The 26,433-nt window shown below is 34.6% G+C and overlaps 1 protein-coding gene across 1 annotated transcript; it reads right to left on the bottom strand.

Annotated features, from left to right (window-relative positions):
- Positions 1–17,699: 17,699 nt before the first annotated feature.
- On the bottom strand, positions 17,700–25,403 carry LOC128241831 (uncharacterized). Its single transcript, XM_052958925.1, has 2 exons — positions 25,198–25,403; positions 17,700–21,836 (listed from the first exon to the last, which is right to left on the bottom strand). Exon 2 carries the CDS (start codon positions 21,790–21,792, stop codon positions 20,605–20,607), a length of 1,188 nt encoding a protein of 395 aa, XP_052814885.1. The 5' UTR covers positions 21,793–21,836; positions 25,198–25,403; the 3' UTR covers positions 17,700–20,604.
- Positions 25,404–26,433: the final 1,030 nt, after the last annotated feature.

The raw sequence follows: 26,433 nt of genomic DNA, 5'->3' as shown, positions 1-26,433 counted from the left end.
AAAAAAAGGATGAAAGCCCCTATGCCGTGTGACCCAACAAAAGAAATCATTTTCATGATGGACCCTTCCCACACATTCAAAAAGATAAGAAACAATTTGTTAAAAAGTGGTACACACGAAAAATCCACACGATTACTAAAATTACCTTCTGGAAAGGAAATCATGTGGAAAATGTGGATTGATGCTTATAAATGGGACAGAACCAATCCAATTCAAATTCATAGAAGTCTAACTAATGAACACATATTTCCAAACCAATCAGAAAAAATGAGGAACAAACTTGCAGAGGAAGTACTGAACTGTGACATGTTAAATCTGATGGAGTCTTACCAGCAACATATAGGAGCAAAAGGAACAGTACTGGATGGGGCAATAGAGCTACTCCAAAATACATCTGTCATTATTGATATATTCCGCGACAGAAGGACTATTAATGAGAAAAACGATATTCGTATTACTAAATTAAATGCTGTGCAACAGTGGTTCTTAAACTGGTCTTCTCAAACAGACTCTCAAAAATCAATTATGTCATCACAATGTCACGAAGATGTGCAATCATCTATTATAGGATTTCTTGAATTGTGTAATTATGTCATTGAATGTCATCCTGGTACCTCAATAGTACCTGCAATGGTCAACTCGGATGCCATTGAAAATAATTTTTGCCAGCATCGAGGGAAATTTAATGGATTGAACACAAATCCTACAGCCCTGCAGTACAGACGAAACATAAATGGAGTTATATTAGGCCAGTCAGCTATTTCAAAAAAAGTAATGCAAAAGCTGTGTGTAGAATGACTGAAAATTTTGCTTTTTCATCAAATAAACCAGTCAGGCACCAATCAAAGAAAAGAAAGTCAGAAACAATAAGCATTAAACCAATAAAATGTATACGAATGTAATGGAACAGATTCATATGTTGCTTATATGATCTTTGATCAATATACAGTGATTTCAAGCAGATTTTCAAGATAATGTGAAATGACCCAGAGCACCTGTTTCAGTGGACTTCTTATATATATACATACAGTTATACAGAGAGCATTGTTTTGTCTACATGTTCCCCAAGGACATAAATTCCCTTCAACATTGAGTTCAAGATTAGGGAAACTAACTATTGATGATATTAAAGTGATGTCATTACAGTTATTAGATGACAGCAAACTTTCATAAAACTGAAAAAATGTGACACAATGGGATTTTGAGAATATTAAACAGAATATTATACAAGATTCTTACCTTATGTGGCAGCAGGATCTATCAACCTCTGCTGGTATCCATTGGCTGTTCAAGAAATCCAACACTAGTGAAGGTTGTGGGATAACAGCATCTTGAGTAAAGTTCACCACCCGCAGACCATCTGGTGACTTCACTCGGCCCATCGCCACAGCTAGCTGTCCAGATTGAAACATCTGCCTGCAGTCTACTTCAGCCCTAAATGTAAGTATTATCTCTTTAGTATGTATACTTGTAACATTTATCAATGAAATACATAATGTTGATCTGTAGCTTAATATTTAATACTTTTCTGTGAAATGTTCTCTACAACATTCACTATGCCATTCATGAGAAAAACAATAGAAAAGAAAAAAAAGTGCCAACATATTTATAACAGTCTCCCTAGCATCATGAAAAAAATGGTATCAGGCACTTTATTCAATTGTTTATGTAAATAAATATGTTATTCCTTTAACAATTAATGCTGATATCAAAAGCTGCAAAAGTAAAACATATTACATAAACAAGTTTGAGATACATTTACCTATCAAGTGTCATTCCTTGAGCTTTGTGCACCGTAATTGCATAGCACAACTTCAGAGGCACCTGATTTCTCACTGCCAGGTTTCTGTTAGAGGCTGGATCGAATACTGCCAATTTATAAAAGTATATGTTATATAATACATGATCACTGCAACAATGTCATATTGTTTCAGCTCTAGTAATATCCTTTAGTATAAATAGCCATAATTATTCTTTTAGTAAACAGTCAGTGTCACAGCTTGTTACTTTCTATATAAAGGCCTAAGTAGCACATCCACATCTCAATTTTCTAATGCTTGAATTAGAAATTATTATGATTACATACCTGCAAAGTTCATCCTTGTCAATGTAGTAGTCTTGCCTAGTGTCAAAAAGTGAACATCTACTTCCCCCTCTCTTACATCAACCACTGTGCCACATAAACCATTTACAAGCTGGTCGGACAGGTTACGCAGTAACATGACCTGAAATGAATATTTTTGCCATTGAAGGAAACTGACATCTGAACCTTAATCCCATTAATGTTTGTAGAAAAAAATAAACATTGAATGAATTACATGTAAAAATACCTTGTGTTCAGATCTTTCATATCTTAACTACTATAGTGTATTTTTTTAATCTACACGATTATATAAAGTACTTTTAGTATCATAGAATCATTTTCAATGCCATGTGAGCATTAAAATTAATAAGCCTTTGCAAATAGTACAAACATGTACATTTATTAATGTACCTACTTGAAATTAGTCATGTCTGGTTTCAAGATAAGATTAAATATTTAAAGAGGATACTTGGAAAGCATAGATGCTATATTTACTTTTGCATTTTTTCTTTAACCAAAGTGTCTTCTGAACTGTCAATGTGTTTAAGTGCCTCTCCTCCCCTTCATCAATTGCTTCAAATTGGTAGACATCGCCATTGACTCTCATTAGGCAGTCTCTGTTGTAAATATCTGCCAATATATTGACAGAAAAAAGTCTTGTTGTCTCTCGACCTGCCAGTGTTAAAGGCCTACTTAAATGTTTCACATAAGCTGTAGTTTCCTGGTCAACTTGTCCAATAGCAAGATTGTGTACTACTTTGATCAGCTGTTCATCTTTCTGTCTCATAACCTGTGACAGAAATATTCTGTGTAGTGGAAAAACCTCAGACTGGAAAGAAAATTCTCCTGGATCATTGTACCTTGAATTCCTAACAGGGGGGAGTTGCAGAAAATCTCCAACAACTACAAGCTGTGCACCGCCAAATACCTGACTGCTTCCTCTTACATGTCTCATTACAGCCTCTAATTTATCAAACATACATTTGCTGAGCATTGAAATTTCATCTATGATTAAAATGTCAACATTTTTCATTCTTTCTGCAGCTGCGACATAGTGGTCATCTGATGCATCTATGAGTCTGTTGAGCTGTTGTGCTGTCAACCTCCCATCCCCTAAGCCACTCCATTTGTGCACTGTCATTGGATGATACATCTGAAATTATATGCAGTAGCTTGGTAAATATAAAAACATGAATTTAAAAAATACTTATTTAATACTATGCCAAGTTTACCAACAATACTTCACATTTAAAAGGGCACATCTCCAGATCTGTATCATTATTAGATAGTCCTTTTAGTTCTATGCCAAAAAAACATGTTTAACTCTTAATAATGGTTTGCTTACCAAAAAACATTTCAAGCAGACCAGAACATTATAAAAACCCAACAGACCACTTAAACTTTTGAGGTTATCAATCTTAAATCTACAAAATGTTTTGATTTGCTGACAATTTTGGTATATTAATGATTTTAAAAAGATAACGTTTAAATAGGCAATGTTTATCTGGAGGCCTGTCCCTTTAATTTGTTGCATGTTTTGCATGCCTCCAATACTTCAAAAATCTGTCAAAAAATGAATGTGGAGTTTCCTTTCTTTCTACTTTTACAAGTAGATATATGATTGTTTTGCACAGAGTATTTGTTCTGTAAATATAAGACAAATTTGTATGTTGTATAAAAGGGTGAAATTAAATGATTAGATAGTACAATTTAAACTTTCTTACTTATCATTTTGCTTACTTGCTTGAAATACATGTAGTACTTCTCATATTTCAACTTAAAAAAATTGACCAATATTTTCAAATAATGACTGGGGGGGGGGGGGGGGGGGGGCATTTTAAAGGGGTAGGTTGTGAGACAGCAAACAAACATATTTTTTTAATTGTGTGTTTGCATTATTTCATATCAATAACTAGTATTCATTACAATAATACATAAAACATAAATAAGTGTATAGCTCTTAAGTTAAGGTCTTAAGCTTTATATAATTCTAAGATATTTATTAATATCTTTTTTTTTTATTTTATTTACAAACTCGGAAAGAAATGAGCTTTTTGCAATATTAGTACCTGGGGATATAGACAACATGCCACACCAGTGGTGCACGTTAACGCCGCTTGCCTGTTGGTGCTCATCGCCCAGGAAACTATCTCTGTAACTAGAAAAGATTTACCAGTGCCTGCACATCCCCCTATATACACGTTATGACCATCCTTGACAAACGTACATGCTCTATTTTGTTCTTCGTTCATTTTGCGTTGTGTTGCTAGTATGAAGATAACCGAGTGATTCCGCTTGTGTTTCCCGCAAATGTCAAAATCCGTCAGCAGTGAAATGCGAACAATTCCGATTCATACCTTGACCAATCAAATCCTAGTATAATATTCAGTGCGGAACAGTATATACATGCGCTAAACATGGCGAAAAAGAACTGTCACAAGCTAGATCCTTGTGTACCTTTTCAAAAGAATTAGAAAGTAGAGGGCTTTCGTTTAGTTGTGACTTCGCAGATCGATAGGAATAGAGTTTTTTTATGGAACGTACGTGGAAATTCTAGCCGTTTTTTGTTTATTTCGTAGGAATCGACCAGAAATCATGTTTGTATACATGAATAGAATGGACGTCGAAAACGACATGGATTGAAAATAATGTCATTTTGTGAAACTTTTTCTCATTTCTTTGCTATTTGAGGGATTTTAATGAAATAAAAAGCGTTAACGCTTCGATTGATGCTTTCAAATGGCTACCACAAAGAGATAACCGTGATCTGGTCGTTTCTTGCAGCAGTGTTCTTGTTTGTTCTGCATAATGCTTTTGTTCCATTGGGGGCCTTATATCTTAATAAACATATATAGGCCGATTTTTTTATTATGTGACTTGCGCCTGTGGTTAATGTAAATAAAATGTTTAAAATATTACGTTAAAATTGATTCATTTTATGTAAACTCATTTGTTTCTTTGGAAATATGTAAGGTCCATTTGCTTTTAGACAGGAACTGAAATATTGAATACCATTGAATATTTAAAATGTCTCAATATTGCTTGACACGTACATTTTATTTATATCTTAGTTCCTAGTTTATACTTATTTCTTATAGCTTGATAATGCGACGAAAGCTGTCAGCTTATAGAATCACGCTCGATTCCGTTTTCTGGTTAGAAATAATACTGGCATCCATTTTGAGAGGCTACGAGAATGTTTCCCTGGTTGGCTCGAGCCCATGACCTCTTGGCTGAGAGGCGGACAACTGTACAACTAACCACTTTCACCTATTTCCATCTTGGGTTCTCTGTTCATTCCCGACAACAAACAGTTATTATACCTCACAAGCGATACGGACATAGATATGTATACGCCCTTTACTGTAGGGGTCTTTAAAACCTAATATTTACGTTGTATGTCTATAATCCAGTGCACGAAATTAAGAATGATATGTTTTTATACTTAATAAAAATTATGAGAGAACATGTTTCGCAGATCACGCCTTTACAAATCTAATGGTGTTATTTTTAAAACTTTTTATACACATACTCGGCCCACTCTTTTTTTGGAATTCGTTTTTGCCTGCTCGCTCCAATTTGGTCTGCCAAAATCCTTCGAAAAACTGAATTGGTGTGCCTTATTCTTTATCGAATCAGTGCACGATGAAAACGTTCACGTATTTACATAATATATATCATATATGTTGTTAATAATATACAATGTTTAATTCAGAAGTAAACTGGCTGCCCGACTGTCCGTCCGTTCGTCTGTAATACCATTATGATATTGGTATTACAGAAACAAAAATGGCTTTTTCCAATACCATTTAATGTGGTAAAGTAATATCTTTTCTAAACAATTTGGGCCGATTTTCAGCCCTATTTTTCCCAAATATGAAAATTAAACCCCAACATTTGTCAAATGAGCCAGAAACCATTTTGCATTTAATAATTGAAAATTTCTTAAAGAAACAAATCCTAAAATAGCGAAAAAAACAACACCATAAAGTTTTATGCTAAACAGGGCATCTATTTGAGACATTTATAGTAAAGCCGATGTTAAGGGGAATAATTATGATTCAGAACAATCATTGGCTTTATGGAGTAGCTACCTTTGTAAAAATGTATTTATATCAAACCGTGAATATAAATAATCTAGATTGACAAATGTGTTACAATTCACTACAGCCAATAAGAAAAAATACTAATGTTATCACAATTTCAACCAAAATGATCCAGTAAGTTATTAATTAGATTAAGGCAAACTTATTATTCAGTTGTCCGTATACTCACAGCACTGGCTAGTAAGGAGACTATGCGCCAACACTAAGCTAGTTATTATACAAAGGTTCAGTAGAGCAAAAATAAACAACTATTTTGACATAATAAATAAAAACTGACAGAAATCCATTCTCTTCTCCATTGCCTTCTGAGATCAAACACGTTTGTTTACATATGTTTTAGCAAATTTAAGACATTTTATGTGTATTCATCACAGCGCACTCATAACCGATATGATGTATAAATAATGAATATGTTGGGTGCCGAGGAGTTATTTAATTGAGGTTGATTTATTGGTTTTCGTTAGTTGGTAATTGTTTATTGTTTACGAGGTAAAAGGATTGAAATGCAGTTTGACTTTCACTCGTTTGACACATAATGGTATCATATACACTGGAATTTCTCCTCTTAGGGACTTGGCCTTGCCCATTTCAGCCAAGAAAGCAAGTTGTAGCCAGGAGCAGATCCATGATTCGACGTTAGAGGAGGCGTTAGTTGAGCCCTTCCCTCGGAATCGAAATACATTTGGTTTAAAGTGTTGATATGGGAGGGCGGGTTTGGTTTTGGGATACTCCGCAAGGAAAAAAAAAAACAATTTCTAATTCGAAGGGGTGCATTTTTGACGTATTTCATTACTTTTTCTCCTATATTGAAATAAAAAGTAAAATTGGACCAGGTGTCCCCCCTTCCCCCGGATCCGCCAGTGGTACCTTCGTTTATTCTTATATCTGCAGGCAAAAATTTCGCTTTTTTCCTGCCTTTTTTTTCTTTATTAAGGTTTGACCGCGGCTTTTAGTTGCATTTTGGCTTGGCACCGCCGAGGTGATATTTAAGTGTTTAGAAATGCCAATAAAAACATGCTTTCATAAAAGAGACTTCAAAATAAACAAAAACTGTTATAATTAGTGCCGAATAAAAGGTTAAGATACACGAATATCCATGATATTCTTTCCGGAGATATGTCTTGGATCTTTAAAGATGCACTCTTACTCCCATAGAAGATGTACATATCTTAAACATTTTTGAAGGAAACTGTATTTAATTTTAAAGATGCAGACAACACGGTATTTCTACCTTATGAGAAAAATAGTTGATCACTGTAAATCTTTTAACACTCACCAGTCATTTCATATTTGTGCTATCAAATACGCGGTTACAATCGTGATATCTGTAATTAATATTTTCAATAAATGCATTATTTAGTAAGAAGTTAAAGGTTTATCATGTTTGTTATACATGTGATGGAGATGGAACCTACACACATGAAACTTTATGGTGAAGTTGGTCAGCGCGGGGCATTCTGCATTTGAATAAATTCAACAATAGCGAACAAATATCTGGTCACAAATGATTTGTACAGAATGGAACACTGGTCCCCATACAGGTAAGACCAACCTTGGTGTATAACCTTAATTTATGTTTACTTTTACAGCATAATCCGGGATGAATTAAACAACTCCCTGAACTAAATAGTATTTTGAGCATATATACTGTATCCTTATCTTTTTCATTTCGGTAAGCACATGCTAAGGGGCGTAGCTAGCCCTCTATCATGTGGATTCATTATTGTGCTTGTAGAGTCCGGGGACATGCCCCCTCAGAATTTTATTTAAATCATGGTGCAACCTATGCGTTTAACAGTTATTTACTATTGTATATGATATGAGCTTTTTTAATTAAATATTCATGAACAGTTAGATGTTTCAGTATCCACTTTTCCGAAAGTGTATATCTCTCCCACCGCAAGTGATGCCTGTTTCGCCCGGAAGTGATGATCCATCAACAAAACATTCTCCCGACCAATCGACGCACCTCCTACACCACACCCTTTTCTTCGTGCCAGCTGACTACGTAGTTATTTTCACCTAATTAAAGATTTCTTTAACCGAAACTCGTTTTTTTTTATATTAACATAAAATTTATTGCACATAATGGTTTTATTTCATTTTACATATATTTGTTTATTATAGATTTAATATTTTTATAGGTGTTTGTTTATCACCGTATTTATCAATATATTCAACAATTGTTTGTTTTCCTTTTATATTAACATTAACTGTATTTTGAAATGTACATAAAACGGCCTTTTCTTGCAGAAACAACGCTACCAGAAGTGTCCATTCACGCAACCGGAAGTGGTGCCCCTTGCTGCATTGAGAAAACTTCCTTATTGCGCCAGCTGCTGTCGTTAAAATAGCCAAAAAAACAAAACGTTTTTACTACTATGTAAATTGTTTGAATCCAAACAATCAGTTTTTCACATTTAAGTTATAGATACAGTTTCTCCCTGATAGTTCATGTATAAACGAACAGGGAACTGCTCATAATAACGTATGGATAAAATTTTGATATAAATATATGGGACCCTTAATGTTTAATACCATATTTATGAATACATTTTACATCTGTTTTACTATGATATATACATTATTTGCTGAAGTGAAACAATAGTACATATATGGGCTCGATATTTTAGTGTCAAAGCTACCGGAAATGGCGCTCCACCAAACCGGAAGAAATGCCCCCTGCCACATGAAGTGATGCTCAATCCGTGAGCGGCCATGGTGTGAATTTTACCCCTTATAAGGATTTAAATAGCAATGAGACAACAGGACATGGAATATAATTACAATTTGAGTTGATGATTAAAATGTTAATGATGCTATAAGCTAGTGGGGTTGCTTATGCAAATGTTTTGTTATAATGAGGGATACTTGCTGCTTGTTGTATTTTCAGTTTTACAAATGATAGCTGGAATATAGTATATTAACATAAATAATAGGAGTATTATATTTTTTGCAGAAAATGCCTAACAACCGCACCTCCGATCCCCGCCTCTTCACTGCTCCCGAGCGTTTCTTGAGTTTTCCACCTCATTGATGCCTCAGTGGCTTATTGGCAGTACTGGAACAGTAAGGTGAGCGTTGTGTATAAAACTCTGATAATGAGAATATACCAGAAATAAAGATCTTAAATGATGTTGACGACAACAATGACGTTGTTGTTGGTGATGGTGGTGATGGTGATGGTGGTGGTGATGGTGGTGGTGATGATGGTGGTGGTGATGGTGATGATGGTGGTGATGATGGTGGTGGTGATGATGGTGGTGGTGATGGTAATGATGATGATGATATACTTTTAGTTTTAAAAATGTTAGCAGGAATATTATATTTAACATGAGTGGTAGTCGTATTATAATTTTGCAGAAAGTGCCCGACGGCCGCGTCCCTGTCCCCCACTCCCTCCCGGCTCCCGAGCGTTTCTTGGAGTTTTCCACCGCATTGACCCAATGGCTTTATGGCAGGACTTGAAAAGTAAGGAATGTAAGTACCAGAAATAAAGATCTTATGTCATGTTAACGATGATGAAAACGATGTTGTTGTTGTTGTTGTTGGAGATGATGTTATATTTTTAGTTTTCCTAATGTTAGCAGGAATATGATATTACACAAGAGTGATAGTCGAATTATAATTTAGCAGAAAGTGCCCGACAGCCGCTTCTCCGACACCCGCCCCCTCCCTGCCTCCGAGCGTTTCTGGATGTTTCCACCTCATTAATGTCCCAATGCCTTTATGGCAGGATTGAATCAGTTAGGTGAGCGTTGTGTATAAAACTCTGATAATAAGAATGATGTGATGTTGACGACGAAGACAGTGATGTTGGTGCTGTTGGTGGTGGTGATGATGATGGATATGTTGTACTTTTAGTTTTACAAATGTTAGCAGGAATGTTATATTTAACATCAGTTGTAGTCGTATTATATTTTTTTGCAGAAAGTGTCCGACAGCCGCTTCTCCGACCCCCACCCCTCCCGGATCCCGAGCGTTTCTTGAGTATTCCATCTCATTGATGTCCCTCAGACTTTATCCAGGACTGGACCAGTTAGGTGAGCGTTGTGTATAAAACTCTAATAATGAGAATGTACCAGAAATAAAGATTTTAATATGTGATGTTGACGACAATGCTGTTGGTGTTGTTGTAGTGGTAGTGGTTGTGTTGTTGTTTTTGGTGGTTGTTTTGGGTGTTGTTCTTGCAGCTGCTGCTTGGAGGTATTGATGATGAGGATGATGATGATGATGATGATGATGATGATGATGATAATTGTGTTCATACTTATTTTTATTTATTTTCAGGGAAGAAAAAAGATGCCATCACAGCGTTTTTACCTTTCTTCAAAGAACACAACGATAGAACATACACATGGACAGCTCGATATCTCGCGTATACATGAATCGTGTGAATTGAACTGTATTCTATACATCGTTGTTAGGGAGCTTACGGGTGATGAGGCCCGACATCTAGTGGTACGAGACAAATCCTGTAATTCTGGATGACAAACGGGCAGAGGTTTCTGAGTTTTCCCCCAAAAAGAGGGTTTTATCTCAGTTGTTCCTCGGCGAGTCGACCATTTTGCAAATTCATACTGTTTATGCTTATCAGTTTCTCAAATGCTTCTCTTTGAAATTCCAATAAATTTGAAATGGTACGGAAGAGAAATGTATCAGATTTGAAGGAATTCTGTTTGTATTTTACGGACATGTCTTTTAACTAGATGAATATTCATTTGTGTCAAAATGTTGCAGTTATTTTGTTATATTAACTATATTATGTCTTTTTATGAATATATAGCTGCATTTGGGTCAAATGTTCTAAATGATTCAGGCCCCAATTTCTCGAAACTTCATAAGCTTAACAGGCTTAAGTCGATTATTTTAATTAGCCAAAATACATACCAATAGTGGATTTTGATAAATAAAAAATGGTTTCTTCTAATTTGCAGCCAGATTTTTCTGATTTAATTGATAAAAACTCTTAAAGAAGTAAATATAACACATTCTGTAGAACAACAAAAATAGTGAGTTTAGCTTAATCCTGTTTTAAGGGACTTAAGAAGTTTCGAAAAATATGGGTATGTTATGTATTTTTTCTTTAAACAAAAAATTGCATTTGTGTCTAAATATAAATGTACATAACTATATTATGTCTTTGTATGGTATGAAAATGCATTTGTGTGAAAATGTTTAAGTCGATTTATAACAATGTATTTGTCTTATGATTATACGTTTGTGCATAATGTTTTGGATGATTTATTATGATAACTATATTATGTTTTTTAACAGTATAAATATGAATTTGTATAAAAATGTTTTAGACAACTTATTATTACAACTTTATTTTTGAAATGTTATTTGGATTTAACTTGTTTATCAAATGATCAATCATGAACAATAAAACGATGAAAAAAAAGTGTCTCATTGCTTAAATAATAAATAATGATGCAACAGGCACCTTAAGTGTAAAATTGGACAATACAGATGCATACGTCATCAAAACTATAGGGCGTACACAGAGAATACCTCATTACCTTGACTACTACGCGGTACGCAATTTTGTGACGTAATGTAGATTTGTGTACCATGTGATCTTCACAGTGATGGCGAATCAATCAATACTCTTGAGCCTTCTATCTAACACGTCACACATAGACTTAGGCAAGTGTACCAAATGCAAGCAAGGAAAATTACATGTGTGTTTGTTTATCACTCTACTAAGATAGTTTCACATAATCACTTTTTAAATGGACGTTTATAGAACACTTAGTTGACTGTGGAAGTTTCATTCACCGTAACGTGGATAAACTGTGTCAATGACCAATTTAAATAAGATTTGTTTGTAAAACAATGCCAAAAAAATATTTATAAAAAACGAACAAAACAAAAGCACAACTTCGGCAATAAGTTGAAATAATTTCCGTTAAAGTGTTTTGTTGGTCACTTTTGATGATGTCAATCACTACACGAATTTAACTAATAATGTATAATTGAAGCTTAAGGCCACACCAAATTAATAGTTTGGTCCTTAGAGTTTTGTCAAAATAATTTTGAGCATTTAAGTGAGCGAAAGAAAGAAAAACAATTCTGTGTTTCCTGAAGCAAACAAAGAGCGAAATATTTTTCTTATAATCAATATAAAAAAAGTTTGTTTGACATAATTGCTCTTTAACCCAATGGAATTCAATCTTGAAATGAATCCTTATTGATATATGTTCATATACAGACTATTTAATCATCCGTATTAAGTAAGCCAAATACATGAATAAAACATTTCTAAAATAACTATAACATATTTAAAGTACGATGATCATTCATACTTAAAATAACTCTGATTTTCTCAAAAAGGTTAAACACCTTCTCTTCCTGAATCACCTTAACATTATTTGCATCTGTATTTAGACATTTATAAAGTAAGATTGATTTTGGATATTTAAAAACATCATGTTTCACACAGACAGGATCAACCAATTCAGGAGTTAAAATACATTTTTATTTCATGACTTAATTAGGTTTTGAATTTTATTGTAAATGCAGGGGCATCAGGCGCGTAGCTGCCTATACGCCAGTACGCAGCTGAATCCACATGATTTATGACAAAAAAAATCAGCTAAAGTTGCAGTATGCGTACTTGACTACATAATCCTAAAACTGTCCATTTTTCAGAACTAAATAAAGCACACCAGAACGCTCAGTCATGTCTTTTGAGTCAAACATTTCCATTCTTTTGCGTATTAACCTTTAATGATTTATTTCCCTCGCTTCCCCTGAGAGATTACATTAAGATTCATCAGCTTGGTTCCAAATTTACATAAACGTTGCGACCTTGTTAACTGATATGAATAAAAGAGTCCTTTTATAAGCACTATTTTGCCCCGCTATACTTCATACGTCCCTTTTTGTAACACCGGGCATTATTTTTTATTATGACATGTCAAAAGGAAAAAAAAACTGATGACACACGGTTTCGGTTTGCGGTACTAATGCCTGTAGGCTCAAGGCCTACAACCTAAAAACTACTACGATCTGTTTCAAACGTTATCAAATAGCAATATTAATCACATTATCAAAATTATTTAACGGGCTTAGCCCTATGTTTAATGAGCGCACTGTATGATCAAAACTGGCTAATCAATAATACATATATACAAAAAATAGTGACAAATAAATGCTAAAGGTTTTAGACACTTTCGTGTTAATCCGGGGATCACAGGTTCGATTTCCCGCCTCACTACTAAAGTACTTATGATATTCCGAGAGAAGATTAAGCGATTTTTCTGTGTGACATTTGCGCACGCTGAATAGGTATCCTTCACCTCGCCAGGGTAACACTCTGTACATGCATTTTGCCCCGAAAGTGTTCAGTTTGTAAAAGCCTTTAAGCTCCCTGTAATTCACATCAATGTTACGAACTGATTTTGTATGGAAGAACACAGAAGCTATAAGACTCGTTTATTATGTCAAATTTAAATTAGGTTATCATTTCGTAATCAATATTTCCAATGTCGTGCTAGCACAACATTCATTTTTGAATGTCCAATGTCGTGCCAGCACGACATTCATTTTTGAATGTCCAATGTCCAATGTCGTGCCAGCACGACTTTCACTTTTGAATGTTCAATGTCCAATGTCGTGCCAGCACAACATTCGATTTTGATTGTCCAATGTTCAATGTCGTGCCAGCACAACATTCGATTTTGAATGTCCAATGTCCAATGTCGTGCCAGCACAACATTCGATTTTCAATGTCCAATTCGATTTTGAATGTCCAATGTCCAATGTCGTGCGACATTCATTTTGAAATCCCAATGTCCAATGTCCTTTGTCTTGCTGGCACGACATTCATTTTTGAATGTCCAATGTCCAATGTCGTGCCAGCACAACATTCGATTTTGAATGTCCAATGTCGTGCCAGCACATCATTCGATTTTTAATGTCCAATGTCGTGCCAGCACAACATCCGATTTTTAATGTCCAATGTTCAATGTTGTATGTTTAGCGAACTTCACACAGCTATGAAAATCTATCCGTTTCAATAAAAGGTTATTTACATATTTTACTCTATCGCGTTAAAGAAGAAGTCAGAAGTCGAAAATTGGAAATAAGATTAATTTCGAAACTTTCTTGAAACATACCTCATATAAACATGACATCGTTAAGTTATGTATAACCCCTTTACACCAAAGAAATAGCAATTGGCACGTGTTTTCCTATGTTAATTATCCCCCGCCGAATCGAAAATTTTGGGTGTGTGATATTGTTTTGGCGTTGTCCGTCCGTCATTTCGTCCTTCCGCACGTCCGTCTGGTACCACATATTGGTAGGCATTGATCGGAAAATCTTCAAACTTGGTCAGAATGTTCCCCTTGACCAAATTCCGACCACCTTTAAAAGTGGGTCACTTGGGGTCAAAAACTAGGTCACTAGGTCAAATCTTAGAAAAATCTTTGGAACATACTAGAGGCAATAAACATGGTCACATATTCATTAAACTTAATCAGAATGTTTTCCTTGATGAACTCTTGGTCGTTAATAAAACTGGGTCACGTATGATCGAAAATTACGTCGCGGGGACAAATCTTAGAAAAATATTGTCCAGAACCATATCATGGTCATTATTGGTCAAGTTATGTTCCAAATTGGTCATGATGTACCCCTGGAAGAAATATGGATCACTTGAAAAAGTGGGACACATGGAATCAAAAACTGGGTCACTTCGTCAAATTTTAGAAAAATCGTTGGAAAATACTAGAGGCATTAAACATGGTCAAATATTCATGAAACTTTATCAGAATGTTTTCCTTTATGAGGTCTTGGTCGTAAAAAAACTTAGTCACATATGATCAAACATTAGGTCAATAGGTCAAATCTTAGAAAAATCTTGTCCAGAACCATATCATGATAATGATTGGTCAAGGTATGTTCAAAATTTGTACTGATGTACCCCTTGATGAAATATAGACCACTTAAAAAAGTGGGTCACATGGGGTCAAGAACTAGGTCAGTAGGCAAATCTTAGAAAAATCTTTGGAACATACTAGAGGCATTATACATGGTCAAATATGCATACAACTTAATCAGAATGTTTTCCTTGATGAAATCTTGGACTTATCTGAAACTGGGTCACATATGATCAACAATAGGTCACAAGGTCAAATCTTTCAAAAACCTTGTTTTACACAGTCACTGTGGTTGTCTTGTTTATTATAATAATGTTTACACTCACCATCGGTAATAATAATCGAACCCGTACGAGCTATACAGGAATAGTAGATCTCAACTTGTAAAATACTATTTTCATTTGCTGTACGTGTCGATACCGGATGTATGGCTCAAAGCCGAATACCTAGATTTATTTTTATTTTTTTTAAATTCAATAAATGAGTTAAACTACAATATCCGTTGTACATCTTTTGATCAGTCATTTGATTATTAGATGACATATTCAATTCAAATATCGTCGGTTTTTATTTTTACCTATTAAAACTAATGATTTTTAAACCTACAAAAGAGGATGGATGCATAATTAGTGTGTGTGTATACCACGTGATAAATTACGTCAGTCATTTATTTTACGTCAGAAGGCAACATTTTGCTCAAAAGGAGGACTTAAAACATAGATAACTTTAAATCAAACAAAAGGCAGTCCATGCGGCTTGAAACGCTCCGCTTCCGTTTCAATACCGGAGTTTGATTAGGTGATTAGTTTCCTCAAAAGCTTCGACAAACATGTTTTCAAACTGATGTTTTGACAGTGCTCCATCAGGCAGAGGGTTTGTAAAAAGGTTTTTCGAAGTGTTATCAGAAACTAAAGTCTCAATCAATCTCTGGTGAAAGAGCAAAGGCGGGGCTCGGCGTAGACTGCGATATTATCCAATAAAAATGGTGACAAAATAGTAAAGTTATCTTTGTTTAAAATCTTCAATCAAAGCAAAATATTGCTTTCCGATTAATGACGCAATTTATGACATGATATATAGTCATTGATAATACGGAACTTATTTGTAAAAAAATATAAGTTTATGCTTCTCCGGTAAATCGTACATTTGGAAACGGACTACACAGCATTCACTTCGATATAACAAAGGGACTTAACTGTTGCGTATATACATTTTGCTTGCTTAACGAACGGTAAATAATTTCATAACCGTGCAAAAAATTATTTCTAAGCGTGGGTTACGAAAGTTCCTTGGTTTATTTAAAATAAAGTTAAACCCACCCTTCTCGACCCTTCACAAACCGCTCATACCTGGATTTTTTTTATCTATGGCTTACCACACGTTATGGATATGGCTTTCTTATCATTTTATGGCATTTGTTTTGATTAAAGAGTGCTTTTTTATATTTGAATATATCCATGTCATGTGACTGTTCAATCCGTGTTGCAAATGGTTGCATAAAGTTTTATACCATTGGTATTGTCATACGCCCTTTCCCTTGATATGGCATTTGTTGAAACGTAACGCATACAAGTAATTTAAACAGAATATGTATTATTGATATGACAAGGGACAAAACAGCAATAATTATTATATAAACATCAAAAACTTAGCATGAATATCCGATTTAAATGAACATGTTTCTTAAAAAATGAACACCAATTTAAATTCTAAGGCATAACCTTTGATTATATCAATTATCTCTAATCGTAACGATTATTTTTAATTACAGCATTTATAACACATTCAGAAATGCCGAAATTCGAAAAAACCAGGTTTTCAAAAACAGATGAACTTCAGCCTAAGATAAGTCTGAAACATTGACATTGACCTTGACCCTAGGGGCCCAAACCGCAATACCATGGCAGGTCAGCAAAATTTGTTCCTATCAACCAGGTTTGGTTACAATATTTCAACCTTAACTAATTATATATACTTAGTTTTACTATTCCCAGTACTAGCAACCTTGATCCTAGGTGTCCCAACCACAATCCCATGAAAAGTCTCCATAAACTCTGCCTATATACCAAGTTTGGTCGTATTGTCAACCGTAACTAAGGATATTAAGTTTCAACCATTTTCTATTTATAGTTACAGTGACCTTGACCTTGACCTTGACCCATATGGCCCCAGTCAACCGTAACTAAGGATATTAAGTTTCAACCGTTTTCTATTTATAGTTACAGTGACCTTGACCTTGACCTTGACCCATATGGACCCAGACTCAATTTTATAAAGTTCGGTCACAATTTGTCAGCCGTGACTAACGATATTCAGTTTCAACCGTGTTTTTATTTAACGTACTAGTTACCTTGACCGTATGTGCCCCAACCGCAATCCCGTGAATGGTCTCGATAAACTCTTCCTATATACCATGTTCGGTCATAATATGTCAATCCTATCTTGTTTTGTATGCATTTGACATTGACCGCCCACCCACCGGCTCGAAGAACGACGTACATCTTTCCAATAACCAGGTTATACTATGTATAAACTTGATTAAAAAGTGGTTGTAGTGTTTTGAAAAGTAGGGTCTAAACAATAAAGTGTGACAACTGACAAAACAATAAAAAATACACACTCTGTAGGAAACGTCTAGAGGACACATTTATTTGTTACAACGATTGAAACGACTATTACAGTAAAGTATGTAAAGAAGTATGCATTATGTTAAAATTGTTAAAAGGTGTAGGTATTACCATTATACTAAATATATATAAAGGTGTAGGTATTATCATTATACTAAAAAGATATAAAGGTGTGGGTATTACCATTATACTAAAAATATATAAAGGTGTAGGTATTATCATTATACTAAAAAGATATAAAGGTGTAGGTATTATCATTATACTAAAAAGATATAAAGGTGTAGGTATTACCATTATACTAAATATATATAAAGGTGTAGGTATAATCATTATACTAAAAAGATATAAAGGTGTAGGTATTATCATTATACTAAAAATATATAAAGGTGTAGGTATTATCATTATACTAAAATATATAAAGGTGTAGGTATTATCATTATAATAAAAAGATATAAAGGTGTAGGTATTATCATTATACTAAAAAGATATAAAGGTGTAGGTATTATCATTTTACTAAAAATATATAAAGGTGTAGGTATTATCATTATACTAAAAAGATATAAAGGTGTAGGTATTATCATTATACTAAAAATATATAAAGGTGTAGGTATTATCATTATACTAAAAAGATATAAAGGTGCAGGTATTACCATTACAAGATAACGCTTGAAACTGATTAAAGATACGCTTAAAACAGCATCAAATCGTGATTACAATTGAAACTATATATTTGTATGTAGCAATGTTCTCATGCTAATAAAACCACACATATGTAAAACGTTCTGTGGAGATGAAGTTAATGTGAAATAAAAGAGAGTTGCGAAACACGACGTACACGGGTACTTGTTTATTACTTGTAGCTACACGAATATGCTAAAGTTGCAATTGAAATTCAAATCGTTTGAGAATGCCACTATACATCTGTACTTGTATAAATGTTTACTTAAACTAGCATGAATCGCTTTTTCGTGCTTTTATAAAAGTTGTTTTAAACTCGTTCAATGTACACATACCCTGATGACGTAGGCGACAAATGTAAGTACACACGTACACATACCCTAATGACGTAGCCACACAAAAACGTAGTACACAAGTATATACATCCTAACATGTAGTGTTAAGCAATCTTACTAGTCTATGAATATTCAACCTCAAACTTTAACAACAATACAATTGTTGCAAACTTAAACTTAAGGAAATCGACCCACACATAAGCTAGTTTTCTGACAGACATAACGTTATATCTTGATGTCAGTTGACCGAACCTACACAATTTTGGTATCATTTGAAAGGTGTCTGCTTGCTGATTCTCCTATTTTCTATCTATTGCAACTCTTATCGGACGTTAAGGTAATATTTTGCAATCTTTTGAATAATTAAACAACTTGATTGTTTTTAAAACAACTTGATTAATTTAATATTTTCAGTATTTTTAATATTTCCTGCCTCTACATACAGAATGTAAATAAATTAAATGTAAATCTTTAAAACGGTATCGAAATAAAATGTGTACAGCAACCATCCATTTAAATCCCCAATAACTTTTCAAGCCAGTTTTTAACTTTCACATGCTATCCCATACAAATATACATTCAATGGATAATAAAACATGCACGGTTGTCTCTCGGTTAATGTACATAAATACTCTCACATGCTATATCATACAAATATGCATTCAATGGATAATAAAACATGCACGGTTGTCACTCGGTTAATGTACACAAATACTTTCACATGTTATCCCATACAAATATGCATTCAATGGATAATAAAACATGCACGGTTGTCACTTGGTTAATGTACACAAATGCTCTCACATGCTATCCCATACAAATATGCATTCAATGGATAATAAAACATGCACGGTTGTCACTCGGTTAATGTACACAAATACTTTCACATGTTATCCCATACAAATATGCATTCAATGGATAATAAAACATGCACGGTTGTTTCTTGGTTAATGTACATAAATACTCTCACATGTTATCCCATACAAATATGCATTCAATGGATAATAAAACATGCACGGTTGTCACTCGGTTAATGTACACAAATACTCTCACATGCTATCCCATACAAATATGCATTCAATGGATAATAAAACATGCACGGTTGTCACTCGGTTAATGTACACAAATACTCTCACATGTTATCCCATACAAATATGCATTCAATGGATAATAAAACATGCACGGTTGCCACTCGGTTAATGTACATAAATACTATTGAGAAATGTAATAAATTCCGTTCAACGACGCGGTTTTTGTTCAGGTTAATATTGTTTAGTTCATATAAAGTCTTAAATCTTTATCTTTAAATCTATTTCAATATTAAAAACCACTAAAAGTATAGAAACCTATAATTTAAGTGTTAAATTTCAGAAAAAAATAAACGTAGTAGCTATTGCTAACTTTATCGAAAACAGCAAAGTGTAAATGAACTTGGCGATTAAACCCGTATAGAAATCGCGTGCAGTCACAACATTATAGTACAGTGAAATTGGCACATGATTGCATACAATTGTAAATGGCCGATTGACCGTCATCAAAGTCTTGGGTTATTGTGCAATGTTAACCTTAATCATTGCTCCCGTTGTCTGGAAGGAGGTACATGTATCCTGTATCGAATGCAGATTAGAAAGAAAAACAAAGCACAGAGGACATGTTTGTTAGGCATGACATACATACAGTACAGGTTCATCATACTGCTAGTTTTGATTAAAGTCCAGCACAAGAGCAACACGTGCTTAACCCTAGTTTAGTCTTAATCAACACTTTTTAACATTCAATACATCATTGCAGTCAATTATTTGTTACATGACTCCGAACATACTTTGTCCGTACAAGTTTGATGGAAAAACGCAATGTATTCTTAGAGATTTTTTTTAGTCCTGTTGTTCATCGAAGGATTGTTCCATAATGGCATTTAACTGTACACGCGACTGGCTGCAGCTTACACCAGCGTGCGAAATGACTCGAATCATTTGAAAAGAAGACGAAACACTGCTCATTGATGCGAGACTTTGCTCGCTCGACTACCGTTTCTGGTGGATACACTTCGTATTGCGGAGGTCCGTATTGAAGAACAGCGTAACTGCCATCAAACCGTATAGTATTTTCTTCTTCAATTATCTTTCTGTGTGAGAGAAATCCAAGGAAAGCGTAATGCGCAATGCTGACATTCACTGATGATTTATCAGCTCCCTTCGTTTCCAAAACGACTCCCTCGTGAAGTAAATTATAGTAAGTGTATCGGATGACGTCACCAGCTTGAACGTCATCTGCTGATAAAATCGGTTTGACGCTTACGCTTAGAAGGCGTTTGTTCATCTCGTTACATCGACTGCATATGGAGTTATTCTCGAACAGCTTCGCGTTGCGCATTCTCTCATCGCTTATTCCACGAAAGCCACTTCCTAGAAAAAGTTTGGCCACCATCTGAAACTTTACTACTTGTATGCTGAACGGTTTTCCGGTCACGCAGTACGTCGCAAAATGTTCGCAGTTATTACGGAAAACATTATAGTTAAAATCACGATTTTCCCTTTGCCCTTCACAATACACTCTCGCGCGTCTTGCAACATTTGCCTTCGTGAACACCCTATTCTTGTAAACGACAACGTTAATTTTATCGTTTGCGTAATCAAGCGTCTTCACAGTTTCCTCAATGAAAGCTTTTTTCCAGAGCATAAGTCCAAAGACTGCCCCGGCTGGTGTATTCGTGGCTTCGATGATTTTGATCTGGTTATCACCTAGTTTTTGAGTCACAATTGCATGGTGATCATACAATTTTCCATAAAATGTAATATGATCACCGACAGCAATTTGACTGAATGTGAAAACAGGTACAGCTTTGACACATTCTGTACATATACCGAACTCCTCTGGACCTTCAACCTCATAATCCGGCTGATCAATATCTTCTTCTGTTGAATCTGTACGCAGTGTTCCACAATTTCCATCTGTTTTATTTGTTCCAAATCTATGGATTACCGATTTCAAATTAGATGGTCTTTGGAGATCATCAAGACCAACCTTGAGCAAGTTAGTCCTGATCTCTTCCATTTGCCCGTCTGTGGACTCCATGGCTCAGTGATAAACACACGGGTGCCCTATGCAGAATACTTCACCTGAAATATATTTGATAACGTTTTAACATTCCGGACGCCCATGAGTATGTAACGCCATTTTTACATAAACTCAAATATTTGATGAGTTCCGATTTGGCTTTCCAATTACATCCAAAGTTTGAACATATCGGATTTGGTTCTATTTGATATGTTCATTGCCAGAAATTGAACTTGCAACACTATCAGCGTCCCCAGCGCCGTCTTAAGCGGTATTCTATATTCAGGAATACAAAACGAACTACAGATACAAGCACAGTAGCCAAAAACTTAATGGTTAGATGCAATTAAGAAACGCCTAAATGATTATTTTGAAACACAATACGTCACAAAAATACATATATGCCCTTCGCGCACTGTTGTTATGACTACATACATTAAGTCTGTGTTGGTTTAGCTTTTATCCTAAATACAAACTTTTGGTGAACATGATATTAAAAAGAAGACCATGCAAAAATAGTTTTAAACCTAATTAACATACCTCATCATATTAAACGTATATTTCCTTTAATAGCGTGCTTCTGTCGTTGTTGTTGTTGTTTTTGGAATTCCATATTTATTTTTAGAATCATGGAAATTCCGATATCGATTCGTATAGTGAGTGAGTGGTGAAGGTCGCTATGAGTTGATATGATAATAACTAGTATAAAACGTTGTTGGTTTAGTTCTTACGACAACATGCTTGTCAATATTGTTCTGCTTGGCAATATAAAAAGAAAATTTAAGCTTTTTAAAACCCCAAAATAAATCTGGTTTGTTCAATATATATATGTATTCACAGGCGATAAGGTCATTATTTTTTATAAATGTTATAGGGGAATTCTCGGCTTTGGCAATTTAAGTTGTTTATATATTCAGAAATACAAAAAAACAAAAACTTATTTTTGGCTTAGTGTGATTGAATGGGTTTTCCATAATCAGTGCGTTAGATGACAATTACAAGGCGGTAACATTTAGTGCCCCCCCCCCCCCCCGCCCATGTTTTTGCTGACCGTTCCAAGCCGTTGACCAATACACTATTTATAGTAGATATGTTTTAATCCACGTGAGTGAGCGTAAAGAACGAGCTTTCCTTTAAGGTCTACTTGTAGGCCTTCTTCAAGTAACCGCCACCCCCCCACCTCCCCAACCCCCACAAAATATCAGTGTATAATACACAACTTCTGCGTAATGGTTTTAATCTTTATCTCCCTCTGCTGTCTATCAGATCTCAGATCTTAGTGTCCTGCTGTGAAGTACTCTAGGTTTGATTAAGGAAATGAACAAACATATTATCCAATTAATCTTATTATGTATTATTTTGATTACTTTTTCAAATAATAGTAAACTTAGTATAACAATGCAGTAGAACAATTATAGCCCATTAATATGTACCTGAAGTTAGCGGCCTAGCGGCCTTGCGGCATGAAGTTAGCGGCCTAGCGGCGTGAAGTTAGCGGAAGTTTGAAATAGGAAACCATTTTAGGCCGCTAGGCCGCCAGGCCGCTAACTTCACGCCGCTAGGCCGCTGAAGTGCTCGATCGATTGTTAATGAAAAAAGTGAAAAACGCTTCAGAGAGATAATTTTTGCATAAAAACAGTAAATATATCATTGTTTTAGAAGATCAGGCATGTTTAATGCTTTGAAATTATAGCTGATTGCTTAATCGACGCTTTTGAAAAAAATATGTTGATTATCGCTAATAGCTTCAAAGTGTTCATTTGTGCATTCAAACAGTTAATATGTCATTGTTTTAGAAGAAAATGCATGTATACATGGTTTGAAATAGGAAACCATTTTAGGCCGCTAGGCTGCCAGGCCGCTAACTTCACGCCGCTATGCCGCTGAAGTGCTCGATCGACTGTTTGGAAAAAAATTGAAAAACGCTTCAGAGTGATAATTTGTGCATAAAACAGTTAATTTAAAATTGTTATAGAATAAAAGGTAAAGAATAATAAATATTCTGAATAGATAACAATTTAAGGCCGCTATGTAACTATATGAATAAAACACTTTGTTTTATCATTGTTTTAAAAAAAAACACGCATTAACAATTGCTTGGAAAAAGAAAAAATAATTAGGCCGCCAGGCCGCTAGGCCGCTAGTCTGCCTACTTCACGCCGCTAGGCCGCCAGACCGCTAACTTCACGCCGCTAGGCCGCTAACTTCACGCCGCTAGGCTGCTAACTTCACGTACATCCCATTGATATGATTTATAGTATACATCATAAATGGAATTAAACACGTTTTACTCTTATTTGTTATTTTATTTATTTATCATCGGCCAATTTAATAAATACATTGACTATGCATATTGTTTATACCAGAATTGGTTATGTATTGAAAGAAGTTTTAATCAGAAACGATATCGTACACATTGTTTGCTCAAGAATAGGTCAACATGACTTAATGAACGAATGATTTAAACATTTCAATACATACAAAGCATGCACTAAAACAATAATTACTAAAGACATTGATATTATCTACTCTGTAAGTGTCTACTCTTAATGGCACTGAGCCAATCAACAAATACAGGGGAAATTGACTCCTACTGTAAAACCAGGGTACTTAATAAGGGATGCATAGCCGGGATATAACATGACAAACATTCCTTAAACTAGGCCTTAGAAATATTAACTGACTTTATATGCACACAGAATAGATAAATATGCATATCATCCGTTAATAAAGAGAAAAACATTTGTAGGAAAACACACACACTGATTTGATATTTATTTCATCCAAATCGTAGACAGACAGACGAATACGAACGTTCTAGATTTCAAACTGCATCATATTAAGGTTACAACGACTTAGTTATTGATTCGGCATAGCTGGTTGCAAAGCTAGAAATAAAGATGAAATCGCATCTAGTTTTCAATCTGCATCCGTGAACCGATATGTAATACCATATGAACACTTTGGCAAAGCTTCTAATTGTCTAAGTAAATTTACATCGATTGAAACTATATATGCCCCAAAATCGAATATCAATGATACAATTATAGAAGTAAACAATTATGGCAATATTATCACTAGTACAGACAAACCACTTTCATATGCGAAAAAAAAATGGTTATTTTCTACAAGCGTTACAATTTAGTTACAGTTTAACGGTCACCGTTAATTTACATGGAATTGAGAGAGAGAGAAAGAGAGAGAGATTCTTAATTACCCCAGCTGGAATGCATACATGCAGACAAAATAGCCAGATAATTATTAGCGTAAAAAAACCATATCCCCTTTCCATTTATAAACCATGTATGACTATGATCTAGATGTTGGGGCACAAAGTTGAGCCCCGTGATACCGCCTGTTTTTAATATTAAATTTTACATTAAAAAGTATCATTACTGATTTGACATATAAGTATATACTTACCACAGTTTTAAGTCGAGTGTTTCAATCACAGAAATGCAATATTTGCTACAATGCACACTCTACAAATAGAACAGTTCTGAACAGTCACTCCTTTCAAACAACACTCCTCATACATGTTAGACGTATAAAGTCACAATAATACGAACATTACGAGAATAAACTGCAGCTTTAAACTGCGTCTTATAGCGCGTACAATCTAAAGTGGATCTAAGCGTTCAATGTTATCGTTTTTCGTCTGCTGGAGTCTCGGTGGGAAATCCCCATAAATATCCAGACAAAAAACATTGAATATAATCTCTAGTTCGATGAAGGATGTTGTAAACAAATGTTTTAAATGCTGAATGTTAACGAGTGCAAACCAGGCTAAAGGATTTTAAGTTTGCAAAAAGGTAAACATCAGAACGTTACTGTTTTCATGCTAGTATCAATGTTTCGACTGTGTTATGACTGTGTTGATATTAAACCAAAAACTTCAATGCTGAAAATACGTCAACGCATTTTGCAATACAGAACGAAAATAACAAACAATGCTGAAAATAGTTCAACGCATTTTGCAAAACCGAACGAAAATAACAAACAAAGAAATATTGAATACGATTGAATAAATTGTGGAAGATAACATTCAAATTATATTGGCATGCATATATACCATGTTCACATGTTGGGTACATATTTATAAATAATTAACCTGATTTATAAATTACTAATATCGAATTTCTGCGGAACAAGTGACATTGAAGAAATGTTGAAATTAACCTGACAGCATATGTTACATTTATTTGTATGATTATAGGACGAAAGCACTCCAAATTGAATGCAAACCATCATTTACAATGTGAAACGCTGGCGTTTGATTTAAAATATATACTAAAATTTCACTGACACACTCCGTGAACCACCTGAAAGGAAATACATGTCATGATATAAACAGGATTTAGAAGAAACATTATAGGATGGAAAATATATATACATTATTGAAGGCGGAGTTTACATATATTGTCGACTCAATAACTACATATGGAAATAAAGCAGTAATTGAGTTCATATGACGTACTAAAATCTGTTTTATTTACTTAGCCTTTAAACATTTACAATCAGAACAAAAACATATATTATGGTAATTATTTATTTCAGAATTAACCGCTTCTTGTGAATGACACTGCACAGCGCATCAGAGAAAATCGACTACTTTGACATTGGACACGAACCTTACAAAATGAAAGTATTGAAGATTAT

Source organism: Mya arenaria, chromosome 7, assembly GCF_026914265.1.
Source record: "Mya arenaria isolate MELC-2E11 chromosome 7, ASM2691426v1".
NCBI classification, from domain to species: domain Eukaryota; kingdom Metazoa; phylum Mollusca; class Bivalvia; order Myida; family Myidae; genus Mya; species Mya arenaria.
This window is presented reverse-complemented; position numbering and strand designations above follow the sequence as displayed.

Bases quoted from the DNA above. Each gene is read 5' to 3' on its own strand.
- LOC128241831 (XM_052958925.1), bottom strand. From the start codon at position 21,792: ATGGAGTCCACAGACGGGCAAATGGAAGAGATCAGGACTAACTTGCTC.